At 45.7% G+C, this 20,677-nt stretch overlaps 1 protein-coding gene across 1 annotated transcript in view; it reads right to left on the reverse strand.

The window, feature by feature from the left end:
- The window catches only part of LOC138472439 (hexokinase HKDC1-like), a 1,340,644-nt gene that overhangs the window by 374,397 nt on the left and 945,570 nt on the right, over positions 1–20,677 (reverse strand). Inside the window, exons 11-12 of the mRNA XM_069610606.1 lie at positions 14,629–14,777; positions 10,401–10,520 (exon numbers count right to left, since the gene is read on the reverse strand). Coding sequence (XP_069466707.1) covers positions 10,401–10,520; positions 14,629–14,777 — 269 coding nt within the window. The remainder of the gene's footprint in view (positions 1–10,400; positions 10,521–14,628; positions 14,778–20,677) is intronic.

Genomic DNA, 20,677 nt, shown 5'->3' on the forward strand with positions numbered 1-20,677 from the left:
AACCTAGCTACTGCCAGACATAACCCTACGGCCCTTCCACAGGCGCCACCTTGCCTAACCAGAAATAAAAAATGTATCACTGTAGAGAAAGTGATTCCAGCTATATTAACGACCCTTAACGCTCTATCAGCTAATCTAAACCCTAGCATCCTAGTGCAAGAATTTAATACTATCATGCTCACTACACTAGATAAAGTGGCTCTTCTCAAACTTAGACCAAGCAAACCGAAAGCTCATCTAAAGAAATGGTTTACTCCACAGCTAAGAGATTTACGCATTCTGAAAAGAAAGAGCGAAACCACCTGGAGGCTCTGCCCATCAGTCGATAACAAAGCTAAACTATCCTCTCTCTCCTCACTTTACAAAAAAGAAGTTTGCCAGGCAAAACGTAACTCATATGATGACCGTATAGCTAAATCTAATTCCAGCATGAAAGAGCTCTTTTCCATTCTAAAGGAACTTGAGTCTCCCATCGCCATTCAGGACACCTGTACCAAGGACAAACCTTGGTGCACGGATATCCAGCAAGCCTTAGCAAATAAAATTATCACACTCCAAAATAAAATCCAGCAAAAAAAAGAAGTACTTAAAATTCAGGATTCGCCTAAAATGCCTCACACCAATAACCCACTGGCGCACAGCAATACCTTCCACTTCTCCAAAATGACCACTTTGGAAGTAGAAAAAGTTATCCTGTCGCTTAAACCATCAAATTGTAAAGGTGACATTTGTCCAGCACAGCTAATAAAAGACGGGGCCAGAGAATTATCTCCCTTTATCACTAAATTGATTAACGCCTCCTTCGCCCCAGGCACCATCCCTGCCAACCTTAAACAGTCCTGGGTACTCCCCCTCCTTAAAGAAACAGACATTAGATCCCCTCATCCCTACTAATTACCGCCCTATTACTACGGTACCGTTTCTTCTCAAGATTCTGGACAAAGCCGCATACAACCAAATTCAAAAGCACCTAGAATTACATAACTTATTAGGCGAAAGACAATCGGGCTTCCGTCCCCTACACGGAACAGAAACTGCCCTCATTGACTTGAAATCTCAAATTGATGAGCTGAGAGACAAAGGGAGAACAGTACTCCTACTACTCCTGGACCTCTCAGCTGCCTTTGATTTGGTGGATCACAAAGTCCTCTGCAGTCACCTGGACTCTGCCGCCCATTTCTCCTCGGAAGCCATTGGATGGATCAAGTAATTCTTGAGCGAGAGAACGATGAGAGTCTTCTCCCCCTCAGCAGCGGCAGATCCCACCCCTATCTCATGTGGTGTTCCCCAGGGCTCTTGTGTATGCCCAACTCTATACAATATCTTCACCAAGCCCCTGTTTGATGATCTGGACCATCTTGGTATCACCTACACTAATTATGCAGATGATACACAGATCCTCCTCCCGCTTTCTGGGGATCATGCAAAAGACACAGAATTGGTGAACCTTATCATCCAGGCATGGATGGCCACTCACGGCCTTTGTCTGAACGATGATAACACAGAGTTGATTATCCTGGGTACCCAAGCCAATATGAAAAAACTAAGTCAGGAATTCTCCTCATTCAACATAGATGGGAACATCATCCAAGTATCCAAGGATATAAAAACCCTGGGATTCTATCTTGATTCTACCGTATCACTTGATAAACAGCTAAAATCCCTTGCCTCCTCCACGGCCTACACGTGCAAACTGATAAGAGCCGGTAAACCATTCCTTTCCAATAAGAGTTGCCTAAACCCGGCCAGAGCCTTAATTCTCTCCAGAATTGATTATTGTAATGCTCTATACTCTGGAGCTAATAAAAAATAACCCAAAGACTACAAACATTACAAAATAATGCCCTGAGAGCAGCACTAGGCATTAATAAAAGATCCCATATCTCTTCCGCCAGACACCACAACAACTGGTTGACCACGGAGAACAAAATAAAACTCAAGATGCTAACCCTGACCCACAAAGCCCTTAATAACTCTGCCCCTAGTTACCTGACTGACAAATTCCACAGCAGAACATCTCTTAGACCAACCAGAGTTGTCAACTCTAATTGCTTGACAATACCGAACTTTAGACTCACTACTTTTGGAGAAAATAGCTTCCCGGTAAAGGCTGCTAAAACTTGGAACTCACTACCACAAGACCTTAGAGCGGACCTGCCCTACCTTTGTTTCAGGAAAAAAGTCATTCAATTCCTTACCTCGAATGACCTCAGTTGACCAGTGTTACCTACCTCCTACTGGTATTAATCAATAGACCTTTACTCTATACACCTGTAATTCTGATTGACCTACATGAACCTGTATATTCTGTAATTATTTGTATGACCTTATTGTATTTTCTAATGTACATTTTGCTATGATGTAACCTTGTAAGTTTCGCATTTTCTTGCCATTGTGCCCTGCTACCCCTGGGTCTGGCGCGCACAAAAAATGAATAAAACAAACAAACAAACAAACAAACAAACAAACAAACCTTTAAAGCTCAGACGAAGAGAGTGAAATCTAAGGGTCGTCAACTTAAGAAATCGGAAAATCGGCCTATTGTGAAAAGCAACAATCAATCTGCAAAAGCTTTTTGCTGAACTTATTTGTGCATTCATCTGTAAAGGCAGTAATGACTAATATCAACTCTGGTGACTCTGGATTTGCCTCTCTGAATATGATCAATTCCATCTGGAGGTATCTTTTTTCATGTTTCTGTTTTAAGTAATGCACCATGTGCAGATGTTATTCTGGTCGAACCCACTCCGGTGGATCAACCCCATCAGTGTGGTCTGGCAGTCGTGCATTAGGTGCACAGTACCTCTGAGGACAGAGCGGCTTGTTTTATGGGTCGACCAGATTCGAGGAGGACTCCCATTGGCAATGTTTCTCATTCCCAGAGCATTGCTGTAGTGGGTACATCATCTTATGTGATCGGTCACTGCCGGCTGGCTTGGGTTGCCCCTTATCTTTTTTGCCCCCTGAGGCATTCAGGGATGACACAGGATTGTTCTCGGATAAATGCCTAGAGTTAGCGAAGAGTCTTGAGAAGGGGGAGCGGGGAATTTCCTCTATATCTGATGGTTGAAGTGTCCTATATTTAATTCTACCCGCAGAATGGTATTTCGGTGTGAGGTGATGAGTGATTATGTGAGTGTGTCCCATTATGCCCAGGGGCCCTGCTCCCTCAATGTGAGAAAACATTCTCTTCGGCTATGCATCCGCCCTTGCGAGCTGATCAGATGGTTGTGAATGACCTTGAGCATTATCATTTTATATTGTTTGAGAGTTTACTCCCGTATAACAGATCTGTTGAGCTTAGATGGTCAACTATACTGCGTCTCCTGTTGGAGATTCCTAACTTAGCTGCTATTTCTTTAGGGGATGTGCAGAGAGGAGATTTTCCTGATAGGCACAGAACTGATCGTTCGTTGGTGTCCTTTACCTTTAGGTTGGTTCATAATGCTGTGATGACTGAGAGGGACAACCTGTTAGTACTCACCAACGGATCGAGCCACCTGGGAGTTGTGGAATCAAGACTGCTGCATAACTCAGACCAAGAAGGTCCACGTCTCCTCAATGAGGGTGAACTTACTATTGATGCGTCCTTCTGTTTGTGTAATACAGCTGAACAGAGGAGTAGATCAAACGAAAGGGCTAGTAAACGAACCAACACCACCAGGTGTACGCCAGCTGCAAAGAAAAGGCAGGTTTTTGTATTGACTGGCAGATCGAATTATGAAGGAACTTAAGTGTGAGGGAAGACTAACCTTTCTATTTAGGCACTGGAACTACAACTGTCTCCTGATAACGTGAGTTCATCTTCAGGTTAGATTCTCACTATAGTAGGAAACAAAAAGGAGACAGTAAGACACCTAAATAGGTTTTTAGAAAAGGTTGATTATGGACAAGGGGTCTCTTATCTATAGTAGGAATGCGGAGTAGCAGCTGATGAGGAGTGCTCAGGAGAAAATTCAGTGGTATATAATCCATAAAGAAAAATAAACTAAACCGAAATGGAAGGAGAAGGTTAGTGAGGTTAATGAGGACCTAAATCCCCGGGAGGCACGAAGACGCACTGACGATGGGGTGGTGCATGTATAACAGCAAGGCATCCTTAGTTCCAGTGCACTTAATAATCCTAATGAATTAAGGAAGGATTTCAGGAGTGAGTGCAGATACCAAGGTAGATAGCAAAAGGGGCCTCCCAATAGGCAGTCCAAAGGTTAAAGCAGTTCAGGTCGTTACCATGTGGTCAGCAGAAGAACAGGACGCTAGGCAGAGGCAATCCCTGATAAATGAATGGTTGTTGCCGTGCGGTCATCAGAAGAACAGGACGTTGATCGGTGGCAGTCTGTGATACTGAAAGCAGGATTGTAAGGTGAAAACAAAGGATTTCTGTAATAATACCAACTTCAATCAGAAGCAGTAGTGCCGGCGTTCGGATGAACTTTATGGGCCTGAGTGGGCGGATCCTGATGTGACGACGTGAGGTGGTTGGTCAGGTGAGCATGGCTGTCATTTCAGACGCGGACGATGCTGCATGTCATATGATTGCCAGACTTGGTCCAGGAGCCATCAAGGAGCCTTGCTTATCGCTCCGAGGTCCTAGCCACGCCCCCACCTATTTAATCTTTACATGGCCGATATTGGCATGCATTTGAAATCTACATTTGTGTCCCCATATTGTGTAATTTTAGACCATATTGGCTATCCTATGTCGTCGATTTTCTTTTATATTATTGTACCCCTTTCAGGTTTGCAACATTTGTTTGACTCTTTTTGCTCCTTTGCTGTGAAACATTTTACTCGTTTGCTGTGAAACATTCCTTAAAGATGAACCTGATTAAAACAAAAGTGCTTCAGTGAACCAAGTGGAAGTGAGAGTCTAAGTTCTCCAGGCATATTGGGGATTTATTTATTTGTTTATTTATTTTTGTAAGGCCCTCATGCAGAAAGTAAATTGTGTTTCAGAGCATCCGGAAGGGCAACACGGAGGGAGCATGGGATTGAAAAACAATTAACACTGAAGGATAAAGACGGACCTACTAGGCCTTGTGAGCACTCCGAATGTGCACGTGTTGAGCAAGGAGAGGGGAAGAGGGAGAGAGGGGTAAGTGCTAGGAGTGCCTGTGCTTGTGAGGGAGTGAGCAGCAGATAAGTGGGCAGTGGAGGAAGTGCTAGGGAGAGGTCAGCTGACAATAAATAGGTAAGTTGCAGGCCTATAGTGGCATAGGCCAGTGAGTGCCAAAGCAGGTGCTGAAAGCAGGAGGAGGCTAAAGGTGATTGGGTGTAGGAGGCCAGGGCCCAGAAGAACACATAAGGGCGCTGGTCACCAATCTCAGCAACTGTGGGATGAAGCATTGGGAAAGGTTAGGTTTTTAGTGTATCTAATTTTTTTGGTTCCTTCTAAACGGAATGTAGGAAGACACTACACCTGGCTCCATGATCAAACCCTGGCTATGGCAAATCAGTTGGAAAGGATTCATTGTACATTTGCTAAATGTTCCCTAAAACCTGCAGTTCGATATTATTTTGGGAAGATTGTACCTAAATTATTATATGCAATTGAGTGTGATGCCCTGGTGATAATGGAGCTTTTACCCTCCCTTAAAGCACTGATTTTGAGGCGGACGCTGAGAGTGCCTTCCTCTGTTCCTGTGGATACAATCCGCTATGAATTAGGGATTGTGTCATTGAAGGCAAGAGCATTCTTCCTCCGTAAAATGTTATGCCCCGTTATAGATTCCCTTTTTGTTGACTTGAAATTTCTATTGGAGGAAAGGGGATGCATTTGGCTTGAGCACATGTATAATTTTACTAAGAATCTTTTGGCTGAAATCGGTAGTTTAATTGAAGAACTAGTTGCACGACATGAGACAGCTAATCAATTTCTCTATGTGTATGATTGGATTCGTACCACTGAGAACATGCATATGTATTCCTCATAAAAGCATGTAGGGAGCAAGTATACAAAAATCTGGAGCTCTTGCCCCCTTTCTCTCACTCTATCCTGATAATGAGGTCCGATAGCACAGCGAGTACATCTGTGCAGAGCCTGCTGACGCAGGTTCGAATCCCAGCAGGGCCAAACTCAGCCTTTCATCCTTCCAAGGTCGATAAAGGAGCACCACACACCGTGGGTAATAATAAGCAGCGCTCAGATACCTGAGGGTTTGTAGCGCTATATAAATGCTAAATTATTATTATTATAAGAGTATTCAATATCTCTTTTTGCGATTCCGCTGAGCATTAATAATAACTGAGCAGACTGTGGTAAGATACAAAATGTTATCTGAGGAACATGCCACTTGTCGCTTTTGTATGTAGAGTGGTTGTATCGAAACCCTGGATCATTTGATATTATTTTGTCCATCTGTCCGGGGTTTGCGGTATAACCACTTTAGGAAGATCCTTGAAATGTATCCAACAAGGCAGGCTAATCTAATATGGGGTGTATGTTTGGCGAGTCATACCACCTCGGTTGCTGTTACAGGTTTTATTAAGGCCTTAAATCTGTCTGCCGCTGTGCATTGAATAATTAGATATGAGGTTTTGTTGATACTTTTAGCTGGTTTATTGTCATATTTTTTCATGTATTTTAGGATTTTTTTAGGATTAGACTCATTTCGATCCTGTATTTACTGTCTTTTTTAAAGTGTAACTTTTTTGTGTGTTTATTTGTATACTGTTATGTATTTTATATTTGCAATCGAATGTTAAAGATTATTTATTAACCAAGAACAAAAATGTAAAAACATTAAAAAATATCATAAAGCACCAGGAGGTATGACTGCCTTCCCCTAGTCTTATGCTTCTTAGAGGGCCAAGAGAATAACTCTCCTCTCTTGGCTGTTCACAAAATGTTCATAAAGCAGAAGGGGGATGACTCCCTTCCCCTGGTATTATCAGCAACTTAGTTTCTGAGCTGGTCAAATATTTGCTTTTACAATGTTCATGAAGCTGTTTCAAGGTTAATGCTTCCTTTCCCTTGTTTTACTTTAGTACTCACAGTCAAAGAGACTCCCTTCTCTGTCAGGAACGGTGATCCTTAAGATTGATAAGGAAACTTCAATGTATGCAAGTCCCAGACACGTGTGCACAATTCACCCGGTATACTCTCCTGCCAGGTATTTTTTTATGAGGATCACCAAAGATGTGTTATGGGTGCTGGTCACAGACTCACAGGTACAGTCCACCTGGTATACTCTCCTGGCAGGTACTGTTACTAGGATGGTTAACTTGGAGGCCTTGATTACCGTTATGGGTGTGGGTCCCAGACTCACACTTTCTTTTCACCATACTCAGTCCACCTGGTATACTGACCTGCCAGTTACTGAGACTATGATGATTAACTTGGATGCTCTCAGATCATTTTGTATTGTCTGGTTCAGGTCCCAAACCCGTAATTCTTGCTTCCCTCCAGGTTGCTAGATTCTACACTATTGCCTTGGGGCCCTTTCACCTCCCCTCGCATTTGCATACCTTTATCTGTGTTCTGCGATGCTCTCAGGGCTACGGTGAGGCTTCTGGCCCACCTCAGTGTTTCCTCGCCTGTCAGCAATCCCCTTCTGTGTGCAGTGGCTCTGCACAGAAAATGTCCTTCCAGCGATCGTGCTTCCTGCTCCACACGTTTACCGTCCCAACAGGGTACCAGGAGCTATGTCCTCCTACTTCATGGAGCGGCCACTCGACTCTGGACCGTGCTTGTGGTGGTGTGCTCCCTTTGTGGTGTCCCGGTTTACCTTCACTCCAGTGCTTCCTTCTCTGGACTCCTGGTTCCTCCAGGGAGGGCTCGACAATATTTCCTGGTCTCCTTCTTCTATTTTGTACTCCACCTTAACCAATAGGTAGTTTGCAACTACTAGACAGTTCGATTTGGTTCATAGAGGAAATAGTTATTCCTGCACACATCCTCATTGTATCAGTACAGGCAATGTGGATTTTGCCCTTATACACTTTTATAATAGAATTGAACGAATAACATGCATGTGTTCTAGCAAAGCTCAGCATAGGGCATAATTGTTGTTTCAATGAGCCTGCCAGGTTAGTCTATCATCAATAATTAGGCCCAAATAATTATACTGATGCACAATATCCAGCAGATGCGTGCCAATCTTCCATGAAACCTTACGTTTAGATTTGATTTTATTTGGACTGAAAACCATGATGTTAGTCTTATTTATATTAATTGCAAGATCAATAAGTTCAGAATATGAACCTAATTTGTTAAACAGGGACTGCAGTCCTTTGGGAGTGCTATCTAAAATGACGAGGTCATCGGCATTACCAAGAGACTGAACACGAAAGTCACCTAATCTAGGATTAAAAAGATTGCTCAGATGAGGGTCTTCAGAAGAATCTGCTAAAAACAGATTGAATGGATGGCATAGGTGCAAGTATATAGCCCTGCTTGAGCCCAACATAGGTTGAGTTAGTCAGTAGTTTCTCCTGCAAGTGTCCCTGCTTGAGCCCAACAATGGTTGAGATAGTCGGTAGTTTCTCCTGCAAGTGTCAATCTAAACTTTACTCTGGTATAAGAGTATAAAGCAATGAACATTTTAAGGTGGCCGGTGGGAATGCCCCAATTATGCAGCTTGAGCCAAAGGAGCTCCAGATGAACTGTATCAAAAGCAACACTGTAATCTATGAAAGCAGCATATGTTGTCTATCCTTGCGCCAAGCTTTTTCTACCAAAGTAACCAATGTCAGAAAATTAGTCAAGGTACACAAGCCTTTCCTAAATCAAGTATGATAAAAAGGTATAATATTGTTTTCCGTTGCCCATCTATCGAGTTCAATTAATAAGACTCTAGGTTGGCACATTTAGTAAAGCAAGAATCCTGTAATTTTTGGGAACATTACAAGGACCTTTTTTTTTTATAAATTGGGACTCTGACACTTTCCAGCCAAGTAGATGAAATCAGGCCAGTGTAACTAATTACTTTAAACAATGTATAGAGTTTTTGGAGCCACCAGGATGGTCTGAGTTTGATTAGAGCATTGCAAACTCCATCCGGGCCTGGTGCTTGAGATTTTTTGACATAGACAATAATTGTAGCCAAATCAGCAGGCAATAACAAAAAAAAAACAATTCGATTGAGTTCAACCTATTGCAGGGTCCGGGTGAGAATACCTACCAATAGTGTTCATAGTGTGTTTTCCCCCATCATCCCTGGTAACAGCAGCCAGCATAGGCTGGGAAACTTATATAGGCCTAGCTAATTTCCTCGTGCTTGCCATTTTTTAAATTTAATTAATTTACGATAATTCCTCAACCATATAGAGTGTACCTTCTCCCTTTCTTCAAATAATTATTAAATAACTAGACCTACCTGTAACTGGCGTATCTAAGAGCATTCTCTCTCTCTCGCTCTCTCTCGCTCTCTCTCTCTGCAGGCAGTAGTCAGGTGCACATTAGCTCGCACCACCCCAGCCCTGAGAGATGTCTTGATGTGGTGTGCTGTGTTTTGTCGAAAACCAAGTGACTTTCAGTATATATTTCAGTCCTAATAATAATGGTGCAGTTGTCTAACTGAGAAAGGCACTTTATCAAGACCAAGAATATGCACATAAAATATTTTCTGATACAAGGTTATCATTCCAAGATGGACAGTTTGATACACTCCTATTGTACTCTTTCCGCAAGTGAAAAAGAAAGCATAGGAATAGAACCAATGAGGGCTCCTAACTAGTTTACACAAATTTAAGGGAAAAAGATATTTAAATTTGACAAATATGTCTGAGGTAAAGCAGTTGTTTACTTGAATCACTAAGTATATTCTATTCAATGCAATTGGAGCTCATTTAATTTTTCGCAACATTCACACTAACAATGAAATGTCTGTAACCATGAAGAATATAGTTATTTGGATAGCATAAGGTTTTGGATTTGAAATTGAAATGGTTGAGACTTCTCTCTCTCTATTGGCGTCCAACGAGCACCCAAGGGTAGTCTTGCTTCTTGATTCCAGGGGATTTTATAGGAGAGTGGGCTGAATCACATTGAGAGCTTGCCAAGACACCGATGCACAAACACAGTAGTAAACTATACATACTGAATCATCTAGTTTACAGCATTTAACTGTTGTTGAGGGCAGCTCTTACTAAATGAAATGGCATTAGAAGTTAAATAGATGTTAAACATATATAAAGGTGGACTTTGTGCACTATTGAAAATGATTATGGGTAAGGCTGCAATGAAAAAATATAACTTTAAAATAAAAAATAGTTATTGAACACACACTATTGAATGTGCCATAACACCATTTTGTATGTACAATTTGACATATAAAAAGGTAATTTTTGAGAAGAAGCCGGGCTATATTATAAAGTACAAATGAGTTTTCAATTGAGTAATTTGTAATAGTACATTGCACGGCCCAGACATCAGCAGCTAACTAGACTCTTCTTCTTACCTTATCAATGCTGACTTGTCTACACGGGAAAGAGAATGTAAACCCCAGTGGAAGAGGAGCGCTAGGTATGCCCATGTATTCCAAAAACTCTGCAATGCACTGAATTATGTGATCAAAAAGCTGAAAGAATGAGAACATGTTAACGGCAATAAGATAATATTTTGCAAAACAATACAAGTGATACATGAAGTCATAAAGTTAAAAAGTGATTAATACAATTTATCATTTACAAAGAAACAAACCAAATTCAAAAGCAGAAAAAGAGATTCTGGAACTGGCAGCTGAGAGAGCAACTTTTTAGGAGAATAGAATATCTCCTACAAACTCCTGATATCCTTGAAAAAACGAGTTCCCAGATGGTAGAAGCCGTGGAAATGAGAGAACCTTTGTCTGCAAGGAGAATGAGGGAGTGCCGAGATGAGGAACCCGAGGGGAGAACTCATATTCATACCCGTGAGACACAACCAAATGAAAGTGTCAGGGAGGATTTACTTCCAGAGAGTAGGGGAGGGTGTGTGGGGGAAGAGAGAGCAGGGATGGTGGGTGCTGGTAGCAAGAGCGTGTGAGTGGGGGTAGCGAGAGCATGTGAGTGGGTGAGAGGGGGTAGCAAGGGCGTGTGGGTGGGGGTAGCGAGACCACAGTGAGGGTAGGGTGGGAGGGGGTAGTGAGAGCACAGGGAGTGTTGAGGATTGTAGCGAGACCACAGGGAGGGCTTGGTGGGGGTAGCAAGAACGCAAGGAGGGTGGGTGGCTGTAGCGAGATGGCAGGGTGGGGGTAAAGAGGGGACATTGGGGGTAGCGAGAGGGCAGGGTGGGAGGGTGGTTAGAGGTAGCGAGGAGGCATGGTGGGAGGGTGGGTGGGGATCGGGTAGTGAGGGGGCAGGGTAGGATGGTGGGGGTAGCGAGGGGGCAGGGTGGGTGCGGGTAGAGTGGGAAGGTGGGTGGGGTAGCAAGTGGGTAGCAAGGGGGCATGTGGGAGGGTGGGTGGGGGGTAACAAGGGGGCAGGATGGGAGGGGTAGCGAGAGGGCAGGGTGGGAGTATTGATGGGGTAGCAAGGGGGCAGAGTGGGAGAGTTGGTGGGGTCGCAAGGGGGCAGAGTGGGAGGGTGGGTGGGGGGTAGCAAGGTGGCAGAGTGGGAGGGTGTGTGCTGGGTAGCAAGGGGGCAGAGTGGGTGGGAGTAGCAAGGGGGCAGGGAGGGTGGGGGTAGCGAGAGCACAGTGTGGGTAGGGTGGGGGGGTAGTGAGAGCACAGGGAGTGTTGGGGAATTGTAGTGAGACCACAGGGAGGGTGGGCGGGGGTAGCAAGAATGCAGGGAGGGTGTGCGGGGGTGTAGCGAAGGTGCCGGGTGGGAGGGTGGGTGGGGTAGGGGTAGCAAGGGGGCAGGGTGGGAGGGTGGATGGGGGTAGTGAGGTGGCACGGGGCAGTGTGGGTGGGGGTAGCGAGGTGGTACGGGGGCAGCAAGGGGGCAGTGTGGGAGGGTGGGTGGTAGGTAGCAAGGGGGCAGGGTGGGAGGGTCTTTGGGGCTTATGCGAGGGGTCAGGGTGGGGGTAGGGAGATGGCAGGGTGGGAGGGTGGTTGGGGGGTAGCGAGGTGGCAGTGTGGAAGGGTGGTTCGGGGGTACGGAGGGGGCAGGGTGGAAGGGTGGGTGGGTGGTAGCCAGGGGGTAGGGTGGGTGGGGGTACGGTGGGAAGGTGGGTGGGGGTTGCGAGAGGGCAGGGTGGGTGGGGGTTGCGAGAGGGCAGGGTGGGAGTATTGATGGGGTAGCAAGGGGGCAGAGTGGGAGGGTTGGTGGGGTAGTAAGGGGGCAGAGTGGGAGGGTGGGTGGGGGGTAACAAGGGGGCAGAGTGGGAGGGTGGGTGGGGGGTAGCAAGGTGGCAGAGTGGGAGGGTGGGTGCTGGGTAGCAAAGGGGCAGAGTGGGTGGGAGTAGCAAGGGGGCAGGGAGGGTGGGGGTAGCGAGAGCACAGTGAGGGTAGGGTGGGTGGGGGTAGTGAGAGCACAGGGAGTGTTGGGGAATTGTAGTGAGACCACAGGGAGGGTGGGCGGGGGTAGCAAGAATGCAGGGAGGGTGGGCGGGGGTGTAGCGAAGGTGCCAGGTGGGAGGGTGGGCGGGGTAGGGGTAGCAAGGGGGCAGGGTGGGAGGGTGGATGGGGGTAGTGAGGTGGCACAGGGCAGTGTGGGTGGGGGTAGCGAGGTGGTATGGGGGGCAGCAAGGGGGCAGTGTGGGAGGGTGGGTGGTAGGTAGCAAGGGGGCAGACTGGGAGGGTGTTTGGGGCTTATGCGAGGGGTCAGGGTGGGGGGTAGGGAGATGGCAGGGTGAGAGGGTGGTTGGGGGTAGCGAGGTGGCAGTGTGGGAGGGTGGTTGGGGATTAGGGAGGGGGCAGGGTGGAAGGGTGGGTGGGTGGTAGCAAGGGGGCAGGGTGGGTGGGGGTAGGGTGGGAAGGTGGGTGGGGGTAGCGAGGGGGCAGGGTGGGTGGTGGTAGGGTGGGAAGGTGGGTGGGGGTAGCAAGTGGGTAGCAAGGGGGCAGAGTGGGAGGGTGGGGGGTAGCAAGGGGGCAGGATGGGAGGGGGTAGCGAGAGGGCAGGGTGGGAGTATGGATGGGGTAGCAAGGGGGCAGAGTGGGAGGGTTGGTGGGGTAACAAGGGGCAGAGTGAGAGGGTGGGTGGGGGGGTAGCAAGGGGCAGAGTGGGAGGGTGGGTGCTGGGTAGCAAGGGGGCAGAGTGGGTGGGGGTAGCAAGGGGGCAGGGAGGGTGGGGGTAGCGATAGCACAGTGAGGGTAGGGAGGGATGGGGTAGTGAGAGCACAGGGGGTGTTGGGGGATTGTAGTGAGACCACAGGGAGGGTGCGTGGGGGTAGCAAGAACGCAGGGAGGGTGGGTGGGGGTGTAGCAAAGGTGCCGGGTGGGAGGGGTAGCAAGGGGGCAGGGTCGGAGGGTGGATGGGGTAGTGAGGTGGCACGGGGCAGTGTGGGTGGGGGTAGCGAGGTGGTACAGGGGGCAGCAAGGGGGCAGTGTGGGAGGGTGGGTGGGAGGTAGCAAGGGGGCAGGGTGGGAGGGTGGGTGGGGCTTATGCGTGGGGTCAGGGTGGGGGGTAGGGAGATGGCAGGGTGGGAGGGTGGTTGGGGGTACCGAGGTGGCAGTGTGGGAGGGTGGGTGGGGGGTAGCGAGGGGGCAGGGTGGATGGTTGGGTGGGTGGTAGCGAGGGGGCAGGGTGGGAGGGTGGGTGGGGTAGCGAGAGCACAGTGAGGGTAGGGTGGGAGGGGGTAGTGAGAGCACAGGGAGTGTTGGGGGATTGTAGCGAGACCACAGGGAGGGTCGTTGGGGTAGCAAGAATGCAGGGAGGGTAGGTGGGGTTGTAGCGAAGGGGCCAGGTGGGAGGCTGAATGGGGAGCAGTAGCGATGGAGCAGGGTGGGTAGTGAGGGGGCAGGGTGGGAGGGTGGGTGGTGGGTAGCGAGGAGACAGGGTGGGTTAGCGAGGGGTCACGGGGGGTAGCAAGGGGGCAGAGTGGGAGGGTGGGCGGGGGTAGCAAGGGGGCAGAGTGGGGGGTGGGTGGGGGTAGCGAGGGGGCAGGGTGGGAGGGTGGGTGGGGTAGAGAGCGGCAGGGTGGGAGGGTGGGCGGGGGTAGCGAGGGGGCAGGGTAGGAGGGGGTAGCAAGGATGTGAGGGTGATACGCATCCGCCACTGTGCTTATAATAAAATAAAATGGAACCCACTGCCGCTAAACTAAGACTTGAACCAAATGATTTGAACTTCAGAAAATTGCTATAAACTTTGCCTTTCAGTAATATACACGTGCTTTTGGACACTAATACAGTCTAGACCCAGCATTGCTGCCCTTTGATCTCCTTGAACGTAAGTCTCTAATGTAATTTTAATGTTGAACATTTTTTTTAATCAAGAAAGGAATCAGCTGTGTTGTTGGGAATAGACTGTCTACTCGGCACTGTTTAAACCTTGACAGTTTTGCTTTTGTTTTTATCTTACTCTGCCTCCCCCACTTTTCCCTATGCCTCGTCTCGTATCCACACAACTTTTCTTTAGTGTTCTCATGTATTCAGTTATATGAACCAGCGTTATATAAAACACTATAAAAAAGAAAATAAATATGGCGAATCTTAAATAACGTTTTTCAACCAGCATACTTATTTTTATTTGTGGAATTTTTCACTTGGTTCATAGTGCAATTCTAAACATCAGCACAGCAAATACAATATTAAAATAATACGTTACCTCTTCACCTGTTCCTTGCATAATTCCCAGCGGTATGGCAAATATTTTATTGTACATTCTTACAGATTTCCTGCGACCACTTCGAATTTTTACCAGCAGAACTCTGAAATTTGTTCCACCAAGATCGAGAGCTAGAAAATTTCCCTTTTCTGCAAATAAGGATGTACAATGTTATTTTACCATTCGATTTACTCTTTAAAGTAAATATCTTTTTCTGTTATTCAAAATTAAACAAATTCAAAACATAAGTTATTCGATACTGCAGTAGCCTTCACAGCACATTCGTGAGCAGTATGCCAGTGAACACCTGGACACATTTATATCACTCATATGCATAAATGCTATTTTAACATGGTGTTCATATTTAAAGAAAAATTATTCACACAGCATGGTCATATTGAGGGGGCTGAGGGTGGATGTCGTCTGGGAAGGTTTTCAATGCAAAATGCTGCTTCATAATTTAGTGGTAGCATTTGCGATGCATGAACGTTTTTATGGTTTGCTTTTCAGCTTGAGCTCCAGTTTGCGAACACACCCATGGTCCTCGGGAGATGGCCTCAAGATAATTGTGACAGAATGCCATCTGCGAATGTGTACTCTACTTTGTTATTTTTTATTTTGGGCCTCATCATGAGTTTGGCAGTAACCCTTAAATCCGGCTGTCGCGCTATTACCACCGGATTTAAGGGTCTGCCAAATCAGGGCTTCGGTGGATTTCTCCCCAGCTCTGAGCTGGGGGGAAATCCTCAGAAAATGTGCACTATTACCGCCGGCGGGAAATCCGCCAGCGGTAAGAGCGTGAAAATTCCCCATTGAGCCCAATGGGGAATGGGGCATTCCCAAATGGGCTCAGTGGGGAATGGGGAATTCCATTACTGCCAAACCCGTGATCGGGCGCTAATAGCGCTGGGGGAGTTTGCCGGTAGGGCTAATACCGCCCAACTCGTGATGAGACCCATAGAGTTGTCATCTGGCAAATTATTTTGTGGTCTGATAACATCCAACTCATCAACTGTTTCAAGCACAGCCTTTATAGCGAACAATAGGTCCCTAGCATTAGTAACATATCATCCGTATATAGTCCTTTGACCATCATTGTGCCCTGACAGCTGTAGATTTTGTTAAACAAGGCTATGAGCGTAGAATCATAGAAATGGCTTATACAAAGGCGCGCAGATTATGTAGGGATCACTTACTGTACGGCATTAAGCCGGATAGGACTGCCATCGATGATGAACCCCGACTTATTGTCACATTCGATAATACCTCTAATTATGTCCGCAAAATCATAGAGCGACATGGGCGTGTTCTCATCGTTGACAAAGATCTGTGCCCTCTGATTTCCAAACGTCCAACCATCACCTACAAACGAGTACCCTCGCTCAGGGATAAACTAGTTTCTAGTTTTTTGTCACCCATCAACACAAATTCTTCTCTCACCAGATCACTGACGGCCCCCCCCATTGGCTTTACCAAATGTTTTAAATGTAAGGCCTGTGCTCATGCCACTGCATGTAAATCTTTTTTACATCCGGTCACCCAATGCAACCAGCTCATCAAGTACTCAATGAACTGTGATACTGCCTTTGTGGTTTATGTTCTTTCATGTCCCTGCATGAAATGGCATGTCGGGAGTACACATGCAAGCTTAAGCTTAGAATATTGCAGCACCTTAGGGCAATCAAAAACTCAGATCCCGCATACCCTATGGCCAAGCATTTTAAGCAAGAACATAACAATGACCTCACCTTGCTTAAATTTTTCGCAGTGGCACATATCCCGATACATCCTAGGGGTGGTGACCGCGTGTTAAAGCTCAGACAGTTGGAGACGAGATTCATTTTGGATTTTGACACCAAGTTCCCAAATGGTCACAACCTCGATGAGGAGCTTTATATGTTTTTGGGTACATGAGAGTACACCCCCTGCTGCCTTCTGGATTGTTTTGCCTTCCCCTGCTAATTCTTTGATTATACTTAGTCGATAGGAGTAGTTTTTTCAGTTTGTATTCTCTTATTGTTCATTTCGCTGATCTGTCCCAGGTCTACGCACTAGTTCTATTTTTTCTTCATTCTTTAGCTGCTGCAGTCACGACCTAGTAGGACTCTTGGCGCATTTTATTTTCTTTATGTAGTCCGTGTTATTTACTCTCTGTTACACTATGTCATTTACATTTTTTTCATTTTTTTCATTTTGGTTACTTGGTCTTTCTTTCTTTCACTCTTTTATTACAACACAAATTTGCCTTTATACCCGTAGATTATTATTTCCTTTTTGGTTTAGGAATTTTGTCAGGCCAAATGTTTCCATCTATGGGTCTCATGTTTACATTATTCAGCCATAGTCATATTTGGTTCGTCCGCATATGTTTACAGTTGCTCTGTGTAGACGATATATCCTGCATTTGCTTACATGTCTATGCCGCTATGTTGACTTGTTGTCTGTACCTACAGCCATAGTGCTGCTAATTTAGACTGCCAACGTGATTTTCGCTTATTTGCACATATTCATATTGCTCTCTATTGGCTTGCACTTGCACTTTATTTCTTGCAACTTTGGTTCTAGTTTGAAATGTCATTTGGTTGACTTGCGTAAGTTATTGTTGCCTTGCACTTTATTACCAGGACTGCATCTTTGCTCTTTTGCACATATTGATGTTGCAATTATAATGCATTTTCTGTCGTCTTACACATATTTATGCTGCTATTACTTATACAAGGTCTATTGCTCAGTTGATTTATAGAAGTCACTATTGTTATGTACCTTGTTACTAGGACTGCAATTTTGCTCTTTTGCACATATTGTTGTTACGAATGTGATGCATTTGTTGCCATCCTGTACATATTTATGCTGCTATCTTGCTGATTTGCACAAGGGCTTACTGTCATTATAGGACGCCATGACGTTTCAGTCCTTTTATTCTGTACAGTCTGTTTCGACCTTCCCATACATTTTATCTTGATATGACATACAGTTTGGCCTATTAATCTTTGTGTATATGATGGTACTATGTTGCTTTTAGCCTGACTTATATTTGACTTACTGATTTATACGTATGTATTCTGATGCTATGGGATGTTGTGATTTTATTTTAGGATTGCACTATGCACTCACCCAATTGCTTAACGTGTGTTGTATTTTCCTTTGTTGACCAGTAACAGTGGAAATTGGGGTGCATGGGAATTGGCTCATATGGTCTTGCTCTTGTATTTGACCGTCTGTCTGTCTTTGATGCTTTTGGTTTTCATGTAATTTTTTATCCAAATATTGGCTTGCTGTTACCATTCCACTGGCATACTTTATCGGTCCCTTTTGATTCTATTGCTGGCCATGACCTGATTTTCCCTTCCAATATGGCCGCCATTGAATCAGTTCCCTCATGCACCCCTGCTTCCACTGACATAGTGAAAGGACTACATTCTTTTTTAACTGTGCTTTTGTCCTTCGTTTCTCTACGTGACCAAGCGCTCAGTCGAGCGTGAAACGCGTTGTAAGCAGGTTGTGCCTATAGGTGTCCTGCCTCTGTTTGTTTGCTGTTTCCCCAGCCGTTTGTTTTGCACATTTTGTGCTGTTTTTCATTAAAATGGGTGTTCCAATAACCTCCTGTGAGCTGCGCTTTCTTTTCCTTTTGGATTGATGGATTTTATTGGGTCCGCGGAGAGTGCGGTCTCTCCTTTTTCCTCCCTTTCTATATATATATATATATATATCCTAACCTGACTTTTTACAGTGTAGCACAGCCTTCAGCTGCACTCCACTGGGCTTTAACTCATTGTTATGGGGAAACTGACACGTCCTCCAGGCAGTCAGTACTGAGAAACCTTGTGTCTCTTAGTCTTTTGACTTTGTTGGCACTTTTTGGTAACATTTTATCATTGAGCAAAGTACCTTACAGTACCGCACAATGGGGGCATTGTGTTTTATGGCCCTGCACACCCTCTAAGGATTTTTGGTGATTGTACAATGTGCCTTGGAACAGACTGGTGACAGCAGTAGCTTTTTCGTGTGTTTGTGTAACTTTTCACCAAGCCATACTGTGTTTACTGCATTTAGCTAATGACTGTGGCTAGTGTCTAGCATGGCCGTACCATAAGGTCTTTTGTATGCTCCTTTGGCCATTGTGTCCCTTGGCCTTCCCCCTACCCTTCCATGGGGCTGGGATTTCCTTATTTGGGTATGCAGTTGCCAGAAAAAAAGCTGCTTCTTTCATGGTTCCCTGCAGATTAGTGTGTAGGTATCCAGGATGTGGGCTGGGATTGTTTGGTCCGAATTGCACACACTACTAATGCCAGAGTGCCTGGTGTGCACAAGCGCATGAGAACCCCAGAGGTCCCTGACTGGATGACTGCTGGGTTGCATTCATGGAGCAGATTTTCCCCTTGCTGGGCTGGGTGCAAGCACTGGCCTAACTGTGGATATGAGGAAGGGTTGTGCATTAAATCCAGCAGATCAGCAACAGGTCAGAACCGACCTGCAGACAGAACCAAAAATCCTGAAGAGCCATGCAAAACAAAGGACGATCTTGAGATGCACTGAAGAGGGCTGGCACCCGAATTCTGTTGTTGTCCCAGTGGAGCCCTGCTTTATGCTTGATCTCAGAAGACACCTGCGAAGGTGCTCCGAACCTTTGGAGTGGTGGAAACAAACACTGTTGTATCCTGGTAAGCCTGTTCAGAAGTGTCCCTGGGCCATCCAGTGGACTGTCCAGCTTAATCCTTGGTTGCCATGCAGGAGCATTGCCATTTTGAGTTTCGTCCCAAGACTTTGGGGAATCCCAACTTTTCCAACAAAGCACCCTTATGCCAAATTGTTGTCATCCCAGAACCTTTGGGTTCCAAGATAGGAGGCTGCGTCATACCACGAGAGTTGGGTGCCGCTGTGTCACTTTGTGACAGTAACAGTCGTTGAAGATGGTTATCACACGTTCCTTCCTGTGCCCTGTAGGGAAAATGGGGCTCCGAATTTCAGCCAGGGCAGAATTTCATCAAAAACTCAGACTCTGACAGCAAGAGGTGTGAGACTCTGATGTGAATCTGGTGTGAAAGTACTGTGAATTCATATAAAACAAAGCAAAAAGAAAAATGTGAACATAGCTTTGCATGGTGGCCATACCATACCATAATGCTACACCACGGTATAGCATGGACTGAGTTGCAATGAGGTATAAGACTGATAATTACTGACCATTAATACCCGAACCAACTAATCTTTAATTCCTTAGTAATATTGAAGGCAGCTCCATGGCTCATTGGTGCAGATCATTGTGACAAATTCGCAAACGCAGGCTGTGCGGAGTTGCTTGAAAAATGCAAGAAGTGAAGCTTCTTCTGCAATGAAGATGTGGAATGTGAAAAGCCACATTGCTCAAAGTAGTTCCATTGTTCATGTTCTGCTGCAGGAAGCCAGCATAGAGAATTGTAACTCTTTGGCATCCGTTTGCTGCCCTGAATTTCTGTGCAAAGGTAAAAGAGACATGTGGTAGCAGTCTGGTTGCTTCCAGGAGGTTTCACTATCCAGAGGGGGTGTCTAATTGGCATGTGACATCACAATCAGGGGTGGCAATTCTTACACTTTCTGTATGAAGACATACATCAAGGGGCAGATCACAGAGAGCCCTTTAAAGGGAAGTGCAGAGAGAAAAAGGGGGGCTGTCTTTGCTGACTGTGGCTGTTTGTTGGGTTTTTCCTGCCAAAAGGGAGGGAAGTAGCCGGGAAAGGAGGGTGTGCTGGGAGGGAAGACAGCAGTGCTGAAACTGAGGGCAAACTGAACTTATTCCTCGCTGAGTCTGCTGGTGCGGATATTTCAAGCATTCTTTAGGTGAGCATAAAGTGCAAGTGAGGTGTGTGTAACTTTTTACAATTACATAAATAGTTATTTTTATTTGTGTTCTGCTCTATCCAAGAAGCAGACATCACATATATAAACTGTAAATTCAGGGCTCTGCTAAAATGATTAATATTTGTCAAGGCCATTAGATAACAGTATGTTGAAGGTATTAGCATACTTGATCGAAAAACATTTGACTTTTTTCGATTTGACTGAATATTTT

The sequence above is a fragment of the Ambystoma mexicanum genome, chromosome 8 (genome assembly GCF_040938575.1).
Source record: "Ambystoma mexicanum isolate Mex_15411 chromosome 8, UKY_AmexF1_1, whole genome shotgun sequence".
Classification (NCBI taxonomy): Eukaryota; Metazoa; Chordata; class Amphibia; order Caudata; family Ambystomatidae; genus Ambystoma; species Ambystoma mexicanum.